General features: G+C 42.9%; 1 protein-coding gene across 5 annotated transcripts in view; it reads right to left on the reverse strand.

Annotated features, from left to right (window-relative positions):
• Positions 1–1,450: 1,450 nt before the first annotated feature.
• ARID1B (AT-rich interaction domain 1B) overlaps positions 1,451–12,461 on the reverse strand; it is a 583,022-nt gene continuing 572,011 nt past the window's right edge. For all 5 annotated transcript variants that reach the window (XM_019526890.1, XM_019526889.1, XM_019526886.1 and 2 more), the window contains 3 exons: positions 9,557–10,346; positions 7,443–7,573; positions 1,451–4,515 (listed from right to left, as the gene is read on the reverse strand). In XM_019526890.1, coding sequence (XP_019382435.1) covers positions 2,803–4,515; positions 7,443–7,573; positions 9,557–10,346 — 2,634 coding nt within the window. In that variant the 3' untranslated portion in view covers positions 1,451–2,802. The remainder of the gene's footprint in view (positions 4,516–7,442; positions 7,574–9,556; positions 10,347–12,461) is intronic.

The raw sequence follows: 12,461 nt of genomic DNA on the forward strand, positions 1-12,461 counted from the left end.
AGCCCGTGCTGGATTGCAGCTGGGTTGTTCCGACCTGTGGCTTATAAAGGTTACCAACCATTAATTTAGAGTGTTTTCTGCATTGGTGCAGTCCTCCCAAAAAGGTAGTAAAGGTGGAAAATATAAGAGGAAAAAAGACTAGGGGTAGAATATCTCCTTCTTCTTTCACCACGCAGCAGACACCCACCCACTCCCTCTAAAGGAAAGGACTGCTTAAAAATCAGGTTAGGGTTTAGTTAAGAGTTACCTTTATCATTTAGTAAAACATTACTAGGAATTAAGACTTGACTATTGCTTCCCACCATCCTGTCGGAATAATCAACTCCTAAATATGTCTTCCTTATGCGATGAAGAGTTCCAAGTGGGTTATAATTCATCATATATTTCTGAATGCATTGTTATGCAAGAGAAAGAGAGGCCATTACCGTAGGTGATGTGGGAGTGGATAGATTACTGCACTAGAAAAGCTGGAATGAAACATTACTTTTTGTGACATTAGGGAGTCACATTTCAAACTTGGATTATAATTGTATATACTTTACCTGTCTGTTTGAAACTCTCCTCCATATATTTGTGTGTTAGAGCAAGCTATATGAACAAGATGAGCAGTATGATGGGGGGAAGGGGGTGGGTATTTTCAAGTACCTTTGCGTTGGAGAGGGGAAGAGAATGTCCACTAACAGTGTAATTATGCAGTAGTTCCAGAGAAATTATTATTAGCTTTTTATGGTCACACTAACAAAGCCAATGATCCAAAATGAAACAGCAAAAATTAGTGCTCGAACAGTATTTGCCAACAAGATGATCACCAGTGAGATAGTGGATGCATCTAAAACCAGGCAATTCCTGAAATTCCATCTCCCACCGATTGTAATGATGAACATGCTCTATGAAACCCCAAATCCACTCTAATAAGAATTACAGGGGCTCGGCTGGTGAGCAGACATTAGCATTCTGGGTATGCAATAACACCTACTATTTCAAGGAGTGGGCGTGTGTTTATTTTGAATACCCACATAACAGGGGTGCCTCACACCTTGAACCAACAGAAAGAATTACAGATAGTGAATACAGGTCCATTTCTTTGCGCTGGTTATTGCTTTAATAAACACCTTGTGTGTCATTTTTTCTAACATCCAGTTTATGGTCCCTGAACTTAGCAATTAGAGTGGATAACTCATAGTCAGAACTGTCATCAGGCAATCACGTTTTCTCCTTTCATGATTCTCTATTTTATAAATAATCATCTGAATCTATTCTCTGGGATCTGATAGAAAAGTATTTCAACAGGAGAGTAATTTACCACATCAGTTGAACAACAGATTAATATTAAAAAAAAATCACAATAATCAAAGCAGGGAGAAGAGAGTAACCATTATTGCTCTTTTTTGTAATTAGTTTCTTTTCTGGTACCCCACATTGAAGCTAGAACATTATTCAAGAACACCCATCACAGTGCTTAACAAGATTTAATGTACATTTATTCTTAACATGTGGAACATATAAAGATTTTATACTGAATAAATGATATTCATTAAGCCAGAGGAAAAGGAGGAATTTACATCAAGTTTTTTTCTTTTTTAACTACATTATCTTGAAATACAAATGCGGATTCTCATCACTGAAAAATCTTTGAAGTTGTTCTTCCTTTTTTCTGTATATATTTTTTTGTCTGTAGACTGGTAACCTTTTTCTTAGATCAATCCATACGTAACCATTTCCACACCTTGATTTATAAAGCAAATTGTGATCGGCTGCTCTCCCGAAATAGAGCATGACTTTATACATACAGAAACTTGTACATTACCCTCGGTTTTTTTTTTTTTTTAGTTTTTTTTTTTTTGGAGATATGGCCCAAAAATGAAAGAAAAAAAATAATTCTACCATCACTTTGTAGTTACCACATCATGAAAAAGAAACTAAAAACTTTGTACTTAAAAAAAAAAAAAGATGAGGGTATGTTTAATGTACAACTTCTATATACATCACGGCCCTTAGGCAATAAAAAAATATTTAAAAAATGATTAAAGGAATTGTGAAGAACTGTCATTGTGGAAGGTCGAACAACAGATGCAGACAAGACAGTTCTGGTGAGGAAGCAATTTACGTTTATCGTCAGGTTTGTATTTAAAATCTTTTAACTTTAAAATTTTTATTTTTTTTAAATTTTGCTCCTACCCTAATGTAACCATTTCTCCTGTGGAGAAACCAATAGCATTTTGTATTTTGACTACTGACTCACACCCTCCTTGATCCCCTACACCTACATCACTAGAATCTTCTATTGCACAGAGCTTTGGGTGATGGTTTACATGTTTTTTAAAACTTTTTCCTTATCTGAAAAAATAAAACACACAGGAACTTGGTATGTTGGTTATTTTTCACCTTTTCGTTTCGAAGTGGTGAGATTTTCTTTCCCCATCGTACAATGATTTCCCACAACATTTTTTTTTTTAAGTCACTAGTTCGCTTCCCAAAAAATATGCAATACAAACATGGAAAAGAACATTGAAAAGGATAATCTATGGAAAAAAAAAAGTGTGACCTTTGAATGTACTAGACAGCAACTTTGGTTAAAAAAAAATAAAATAAAAAGATGCACTTATACACATAGACAGCAAATATTAACTTCGTAACTGTTCAAATTAATAATTTCTTTAATTCCCAATTGGTAAATAGTGAATGGGGCAGAGGAGCAATTTTTTTTTCCTTCTTCCTACGCTGGATAAACAAGAACAGAAAACAGCCAGTTATATGTGACCCTCTAATCTCCACTCACACATGCTTGGCTTCTCACTTATGTCATAACTGCCCAATCTGAAAAAGTACATCACAGATGACAGATGCAACCAGAGAGTTCAGGACAGCAGATATTGAGATATCCAGCAAACGACCCTCGTGTAATAGGAACTCTGAACGGTTCTCGTCCACTCTAGCCATGGCCAGCAAGGCCTTGGCTGCCCTGCACATCATGTCTACGCTAGGTGGCTCCAGAGGAGGCGGCTGCATGTGCATGAGGTTATGTTGGCTCTGCTGGTACTGGGCCATCGTGACCCCATCTTCCAGGAAGCTTATCAAGTTTCCGATGCTTCCCTTCTGCACAGCTATTGCCCTTGCCGCTAATGTGTCCCCCTGTGCAAGGTTTGATAAGAGAGCCATGGACATTTCTCGGCAGACTGGGTTTTTGCGGTCCCCAACGTACCTAACTAAAGTAGCGTAGAGTTTCTCCTGACGACTGAATGGGGGAGTGGCCAAGATAAGGTCCACATTATTGTCCTGGATACTGAGCTTACACAGGGTCTCCAGCACAAGTCTTTGAGGTGATAGGACTGAGTTGGGCCCCACGGTTGGAAAAGGATCCTGTGCCTCTGCAGATGGGCACACCATCCAGTGCAGCAAGCCATCCAAAATTGGCAAACAGATGCTTTCTGTGTAAGCAGACAAGTCTAGCTGTCCAGAAATGTTGGCTAACGTGACCAATGTATTATCCCTCAAGACTTCGAGGCAGTCCCACCACCACTCATCCTTGCTGCAGGCCACCCCTTTGTCCTCCTCGTCCTCTTTCTCATATGTCTGTGGTGCTCGCTTTCTTTCTGGATGCTCATGGTGAAGAAGGATCAACTTTCCCAAGATCAGCACCAAGCCTGGATGTTTGGACATTTCGGCGTCGTTGCCAGGCACAAAAGACAAGCTACGGACAATATTTGACACACAGATGCAGCGCTTGGCCAAGGAGTCTTGCCAATGAGTTATGGCGCATAGAGGAGTCTCATCCCGGCTCCTTGGCTCATCCTCTAGCAGTTTAATATTCCGGTGGCTTTTGGCTTGATGGATTCCAAAGGGAAATTTACTGCTCTCTGCCTGGGAACCAGAGCTCGAGTCTTCAGGCAACGCTCCTGGTCGAGCTGAGAGGACATCATCAATGGTGGCCGTTATACTTTTTTCCTGTTGTTCTTCAGATTCACCTTTCCCCTCCAAATCCTTCTTTTTGTTTGGAGAGTTCAAGGGAGGAGGTGCTTTCCTGCGTGGAGGAATCTCCATCTTGCTTTCAAAATGAGTCTGGATGTGTTCAGTTGTGTCACCCCCACCAAGCTGCCAGTGGAGGAGCCCACTGTCAAATTCCTGAACACGTCCGAGTTTGTCAGATCGGTCTACAACAAATAGATTATTTTTCTTTACAATCTTTATTGGCAGCTTGTCAAATTTACTGGCTTGTTTTGGCCTCTCACTTGGATCAGCAATGGCACCAGGAGTGGAAAAAACAATGCTCTTTTCTTCTCCTTCAGATTTTTCATCCTCTTCCTCCTCCTCATCATCAAAATAATTAATACATTCATCATTATCCTCCTCTTTTACAGTGTCCTCTGCTAAGGACTGGCTGTCATCTTTCTTGGCTGTGTTGTGATCAAGTGCTTTTTTTCCTGGATCTCCCACTTCATATTCCGTAAGGATTCCAAAAATGTCAATCAGGCATTTTCTAAAATATTCCACCAAAAGCTCAAGAAATCCAGATAACTGAGGGGGAAAAAAGTAAGAACACACAAAGAATTATTAGACAAACATTTTAGACTGCATGGATCTGTGTCAAGAGCTGCAATTATACTTCTGTAAACACTTTCACTTATCTTGCAAACTATTAAAAGCCAAGCCTTGAACAGTAAACATCTCCTGAAAGAAATTCTTCATTTCTGTCCTCTCTTTATATACAGCTAGATCCTTGCATAGTGCAAACCATAACAATTACTACTATTCATTGTCTCTGAAATCAACCTTCCAATGCCTGGAACTACTAATTTTGGGAATTGATCTGTTTTGTGGTGAAGGCAAATAGAATAGTTTTATGTCCTTACATATTAAGAAGCTGTTCCTGGAGGGTGGTTTTCTGTGCTGTAAGTCACCCTCAAAAACAGTATCCATTTGTGTTTAACCTTCTTGACTAATGTGTAATGATTGTGTTCCTAGAGGGCTACATATGAATTGGTTTTTGATGGTTGTCTTAACTGTGGCATAACTAACCATGAAAACATATACTTTTCTTTGCATTCCTCGTTTATATTCAATTTGTATTTTATCTACAGTTTTCTTTTCTTGAACTGACACTTTTGTCCATAGTCTATGTTTCTCTCAAGGTTTCCAAAGCCCTCAAGATTTAAAAAATAAAATAAAAACCGAATGAAAAACAACAAAGAAAAAACCAAACAAAACTAAACAAAAAAACCCTGAAAGAAAAAAACACCCCACAATAATAAAATTACCAGACAGACACAATCTTGATCACTGGTCAAATTAACCTAAAAAAATAGTAATCAAAAGAGTCATAACTATCTGGTCTTCTATCTGAAAGAAACTGGAGGTTTTAGTTTAGTTCTATGAGGCCTACGCCTATATTAAAAAAACCCTAAAACCAAAAAATCAAAACCTCAGTCTAGCTTATCTACTGGTAAACTCTGCAAAGATAACAAAGACCATTGGCCATAAACACAAAACCATATTCTAGTCTATGTATATCCGTAGCAGGGCACCAAGGGTGCCTGCCTCCATAAGGAGTTGGGCAGACCTGCGGAGCTTCTAGCAGGTGCGGCCAGGCCTACTTAGGGAGTCAGCAAACTCAGGAGCTGGCAGACGTGGTAGATTAGGAGGGCCGCATGACTGCTGGGGAGTGCCTGGCTGGACCCATGATTAAGGGGGGCTGACAGCCAATTTGCTGGTCTCAAGGACCTTGACTGGCCTAGGCTGTGGCCAGGGCCCAGGAGGGGGCTAAAAGGGCAAACCCACTGCAAAGGGTATCCAGTGCTACAGAGGTCTTAGTGCACCGACCGGCCTGTTGGTGGGGCCAGGGCCTGGAGAGGTATGAAGGTCCCTGGATGGGGGCCACTGCTGAGAGGTAGGAATCAGGGCCAATACAGCTAGAATGACAATGGCTGAGGGAGCTATCTGAGGAGGAGGGCTTGAGAGCAAGGGGACTGAGCAAGGATTAGAGCCAAGAGTAGAGATACAGCCATGAGATGGAGTTAGGGCCAGAAGACCAGGAGAGGGGCAGAACCCCTAAGGGAGGCCCATGAGAGAAGGTAGGGAGATGAGGGAAGGCTATTAGTTGGTCCTGGGTAAGATGGAAAACTGCATCCCGCTGGAGTTGGTTGGTATGGTGCGGCTGCCTGTGGTGGGGCAGTCTCCAGGAAATTCTACACCTGCACCACTCCAGTGAAAGACAAGGATGGGGTGCCAGAAAGCCTCAGCACCCATCGCCTTGTGTGTTACCCCATGGAGGGGAAAGGCTAGGGCAGTATACCTTGACAGACAAGCATGGGGCAAGGAAGATCAGATGGACCATGAGGGTTCCCTAGGCCTGAACAGAACTGAGCTAGGTCTGACTGGAGTTGAGCTGAGAGGCTTGAGGGGAGCCAAGAGGCCTGTGCAGAGCTAGGAGGCCTGAACCAAGTTGAGGGGCCTAAGACAAGTGGAGAGGCCTGAGGGGCCTGAGTCAGAATGCAGACCAGTTGGGGGCATAAACCAGATAAGACAAGTAGGATGCCATCTGCAAAGCATGGGACAGTTTAGGGGAGGCATGGAGCTGTGCAACTGGCCCGGGAAGCTGGGGCCACAAGTTCAAGGACATCTTAGTAAGATCAAGACAGCCTCCTGCATTCTACATATAGCAGTTAACAAAAAGGCACGGTGGGTGAATGCAGGGCGGTCTGCTCCTAGAACAGGGTGATATAAATTGTTTTTTGGGGTGCCTTGGCACTGCCCTGCTATGATATCATTTTTGTATTATGTTCATCACCACTGTATCTGTTACCCTTACTGTAAAGGCAATCCTATTTGAGCCAAGTGAAGCAATATTGGGAGGTAGTAAAGGAAAAGCTTATACTGTTACATCCTAAACTTTGTGCCCTATGGATAAACGGTGAGTTTTAGCCATCTACTTATCATTCTGACACCTTTGGTGAAAACTTAATTCACCATTTTTTTAACATGCAGTTAAAAACACATGGCACCCTAGTATGCCTATTGCTGGACCAGCCAATATACATTTTCAGTGCATCTCACACAGAACTCATATGCAATAACTCAAAGATTATTTCAAAACAATTTCATATCCAGTTTTGTGGACCTCCCACTAATACTTTAATTCTTGCCACACTACTTTTATGAATTTCTGCTTGTGAACATTTGCTTTCTTCCACTCCTGAAATATTCAAATCCCATAAATGCTCCTTTTCACAAGGGATACCCTCCTTTAAAGTTTATCCCCCCCCTCCCCGTTTTATATAAATATAGACTTTTCTTGCTATTTATTATACTCAGATCAGTAAAACGTGTCAAGGAAACTTTTAATTTGAAAATGATAATTAACGTTAAGAGATCTAAATTTTTGTGTCCCTCAAAGCAGTTTTTTGCCCTCATTTGTTTGAGAAATGGTAAAATGCCATTTTACCTACCTGAGAGAGGTTGAAAGTAGCAACAGTGCTGTCATCATACAGAAGAATATTAATTGTGTCTAGAGCCCAGGTACTTTCAGCCAAAAGGCCAGATTTTAGAGACATCATCACTCGCCAGGCTTCAGGAGTTACTGGAGAATGAGAGAAGGAAGAAAAGTAAGTGTCACTTGTACTGGAGGATGCTTGCATGAGTTCAAGACAAGACTTATGTCACGCTAGGTTTACAGAATACAAGCAAGCTCATCTGCTAAAGATGGTGCGCTCAGATTTGAAACTAGCACTGAGCATTACTGCTTCAACTGTGGAGTCCAGCTGTTCTTCTGGCATAATGGCAAAAAGTAAAGCCAGAAAGCTACTGTTTCTAGGGGTGTCTGAATAACACTTTTTCCTGCCTTTGCCTATGCTGAAACAGTCTTTCTAATATTTGAGTACTTGAAAAATCTAAGAAACAAAATCAACAAACCAAAAGGTCCACCAACAAGACACATAATTCTCTTTTAATCTCAGACCTTTACTCTTCTCTTGGGGTGACAGCTGGAAGGAAGGCTGGGGGCACCTTATCCCAACTGAATTGTATTTAATTGGTTTAGCACACTGCAGAGATAGAGATCACATATGATTAAAGTATTCAAAGTCACGTAGTGCAGTGGTTGCTGTGCAGATAACTCAGGTTGGCTGAGGGGACAAATATGATGGAAGCTGCATCTTGGAGGAGCTGACTTACGTAAGTCTATCACCAGGATAAAATGGGACAAATAAGCCACAATAAAACCAATGAGATGGGACCAAAGGAAAAGTGGAAACTTGAGCACCTGTAGTGGGGTAATTGTAACACTCAGAGAAAGAAAGAAAATTGGGAAAATTGTGGAGAAAAAAAAAATAAAGTTCTGATTTTCAAGAGCAGATGTATTGGAATGAGCAAAAGGTTATTTAATGCACAGAGGCAGAGAAGGATCTTGGAATCACTACTGATTCCAAGATGAACATGGGCCGCCAATATGGGGACACAGTCAGGAAGGCTAATCGCACTTTGTCATGCATCCATAGATGCATCACGAGCAGGTCCAAGGAGGTGACTCTCCACCTCTGTGCGACACTGGTCAGGGCACAGCTGGAGTACTGTGTCCAGTTCTGGGTGCCGCACTTCAGGAGGGATGTGAACAGCATTGAGAGGGTCCAGAGGAGGGCCACTCGCATGACTGGGGGCAGCAAGACAGGCCCTATGAGGAGAGGCTACGGGACCTGAGCCTGTTCAGCCTCCACAAGAGAAGGCTGAGGGGGGATCTGGTGGCTGCCTATAAACTTGCCAACGGGGACCAGCAGGCAAAGGGAGAGTCTCTGTTTCCCCAAGCACTACTGGGGGTAACAAGGAACAACGGTCATAAGTTGACTGAGAGTAGATTCAGGCTAGACATCAGGAGGCACTACTTCACAGTCAGGGTGGCTAGGAGCTGGAACCAACTTCTAAGGGAAGTGGTGCTTTCCCTTACCCTGGGGGTCTTCAAAAAGAGGCTAGACAGCCACCCAGCTGGGGTCATTTGAGCCCAGCATCCTTTCCTGCCCACGGCAGGGGGTTGGACTAGATGATCTGCTTAGGTTCCTTCCGATCCTACCAACTATGAAACTATGAAGTTGGGTGAGCATAAAGAAATGATGCAGTGATACTGTGTCTGGTATGTTTCTCATACAATGTTCCAATTTTCAGCTAATCAGCTAATAAATACACTGGTCATTTGGCATGGATATTGGAACAGTGGGTAACGTGAAATTTGAGAGCCTGAAGCTGCCCTGATCTTTAATACAAACACAGAACTATGAGGACTACCGGTCTCAAGACGACTGACTTGGTCTCAACACATAACGCTCCTTTTGTTCCAAGCTGCTGAAATCCCATGCTGCATTTCTTGGGTTATATCTGACATGTGGGATAACCGCCCATGCTATACAAGAGTGTTTTGGTGCTATCATGGTTTAACAGAACATAATCACTGTACATTTACCAGAGTTTATCTTTCAAAGCAAGGTCATAAACTCAAAATAGGGGAAAAAAAGAAAAGAAATCAGAACTGAAACCAGGTTCTGTATTTCTATTTCTGCATTTGTTGGATGCTCACCAATATCTTTTGAGGTAATCTTTCGTCTTGGTTTTAAGACTGGCTGCGATGCTTCTACAGAGCCTGGAGGGAAGGTAATTTCTCGCCTAATGGGTGGTGGCTGGGGTGGAGGACCTGTGACCTGTGATACTGGAACTGTGGGCATAACCTTTTGCATCTTCATAGAGGGTAGGAAAGGAGACTTGCTTGGAGACATACGATTCTCCAAAGAGCGCTGGAAAGATGCTGGACTTGGAGCCCTAGAGATGTGGTTTGGCATTGAGGGTGGTGTCTGGTAGGACGACTGAGGAGGTCGAGTGATAGGCTGCATGGAGGCTGAGGATGACATATAAGAAGGCTGACGTTGGTTGACATGAGAAGGCCACTGACTCTCATGGTTTATCCTCTGATCAGGTACCATCATATCATCAGTGCGATTCATCCCTGGATAGGGTGGGGCCTGTGTGGGGCCTCCAGGGCCTTGCCTGTTCTGGTAAGGGTAAGGCATATCATTTCGGGTTGGCCACATGTTTTGCTGAGGACCTTCACTGGTGGATGATGACTGCATGGGGCCGCCTATCATTTGGGGTGGTATTCCATGCTGCTGTATTTGTCCTGGGCCCTGCATCCTCTCCCTGTTATATGGATATGGATACTGTCCCTGCATAGGCCTCCTGTCTGGTCCAGAGTAAGTGTTGCTGTACTGGTTATACATTTCTTGCTGCTGGTTGCCATACTGCATGTTATACATTTCTCCTTCGTGGCGTTTTGCTGGGGGCCCGTACATGCCATCCATATGACGCTTGTAGTTCTGAAATGGAATGTTTTAATCAATCAGCTTGATTAGCCAAGAGCGCTGTGCAACACGTAACAAAAAATGGTACGGGCAGTCCTAGATTCTAGCACATTAGCTTGAGGGTAACGTTGCAAAATGAGCACGCTATGTAGGAAATGGTATAGCAGTAATGTTATAACTATTTCTGCAAACAAAAATACATTTCTTTTACTTGCATACATATGCATAAACTGATAGAAAGCTGAGCCTGCCCTGGGCTGGAATGGCTTGCTTGGCAGGAAAGGGGGCACATGGCCAGGGGGAGGGAACATGGGGGAGACTGCAGGGTGTATGGTGGGGATCCTGTACCCTTTCTCTCTCCAACCACTACCTCCTCCACACCTTACCTTCTGCTCTGCCTTCAGTCCCTCCAGCCACAACCCTGCCTGGCCTGGAGCTGCCGTGCTGCTGACTGCCCCAGAGGAACAGAGCTGCAGGAGAAGGTGAAGGGGGGATTGGCAGGGATGGGGGGAGATAGGGGCAGGCACAAGGGGCAAAGCAGGGGCAAGCAGCAAAGGGCAGGCATAGGCATGGAGGGGGAGGTGGCAGGGGACACAAAAGGGGATGCAGGCAGCAAAGGGACAGGCACAGAGGTACAAGGGGAGCAAGGGATGGGGGGGTTGGTCCCTTACTCCCCACTGCTGCTTTCCTCACCACAGCAGTGGGGGCACAAATTTAAGACAGCCTTCCACTAATTAGAGTCTAATTCACAAATGTATAATTTTGCATGTATAGAATCTAATTATTGGGAGGGGGGGAGGGGTCATCTTGGATATGGGTAAATGTGGTATTTACAGAAAGTTACCCTTGGGCTCAAATTTCTAGTGCTTGCTATCAGTCCAAGAGTGATTTATTTATTTTTTTTTAAAGAACTCTGGCCAAATTCTCACCATCACATCCCAGAGCTGAAAAAGTAGTTTTTCACCTGCTAGGATCTCTTTCAGATCTTTTTTATGCTTGGACAACTAAACATTATTTTTTCAATTTAAAGCTTGCCACGGACACTCTCCTCTAAGGACACACATCTAAACAATGGGTTTTGACAAAATACATGTCAAATAAACTAGGCTGACTGGCAGAGGAAAACATCCCTCTCAGCTGAGTTTGTTACCCTAAGCCAGTGATTCTTTCTTACCCCAAGTCTGGGGTGCTCCCAGATCAATTGAAAGGTGCCATGGGATGTGAGGAGATTTTTGTGAGGTCTAAGCATATACACCGATTAGCGCTTAGGCTTGTCCCTTCCTGGTCAACTTGCCACCCCCACTGCCTGGCCCCTCTACAAGGCAATAAGCACTGCAATATATAAATTGTTCTTGAAAACTAGGTGCCACTCAATTCACATAAGTTATGGAGTGATGCTTCAAATCCAGTGAGGGTTGCCTTGAGTCCAAAAAGGTTATGAAACCGCTGCTCTAAATTATCTGTACCCGCACACCCCTAATCACATTTAATTTACTGTGAGATTATTCTAGCTAATGGGCAAATTCAAATATTCAGTGCTAGTCTATACGGATTCTTATACTATCCTTACCAACTTTACTACATAAGAACCTTACACTACAACATTACGCGATACAACTAATATCTATTACGTTAGTCCAGTGTTTCAGATTTAAGTCATCCCTCAGGAAATGCCAGCTCATAGCTTTCACTTCTGTTTTGGCTATGAAAAGATAATAGAGCAATTCTTCTTTTGCAACCATCTCAGAAGGGTCAGAAATTCTTAAACTATTTTTTAACACCTTTTTGAAATTTCTGGGTTTATCTTATGAACCTTGTTTGCACTCCTAACAATGCTAACGTTGCATGGCACTCCGCACACCCTTGTTGAGAATCACTGCTTTAATCTATTCTAAGGACTAAGGAGAATTGTTTGTGTGGGGTAGCATTTTGTTTGTTAGAGCTTATGTTTTTTTTGGGGGGTGGGCAAGGGGATGGCTGTCATGGAGGGAAATTCTCTGTTCTGCAGCCAGGGGCTAAGTGCTTTTGGAAAATAAAAATTAAACAAAAAGGGCAAATCCCCCTGCAGTGAGCAGGCGGTGGTAACGCTGGAGCCAAGAAAACTTCCAAATTAAATTTCTTGGTAGTATT

The sequence above is a fragment of the Gavialis gangeticus genome, unplaced genomic scaffold, assembly GCF_001723915.1.
Source record: "Gavialis gangeticus isolate Ggan-Ray unplaced genomic scaffold, GavGan_comp1, whole genome shotgun sequence".
NCBI classification, from domain to species: Eukaryota; Metazoa; Chordata; order Crocodylia; family Gavialidae; genus Gavialis; species Gavialis gangeticus.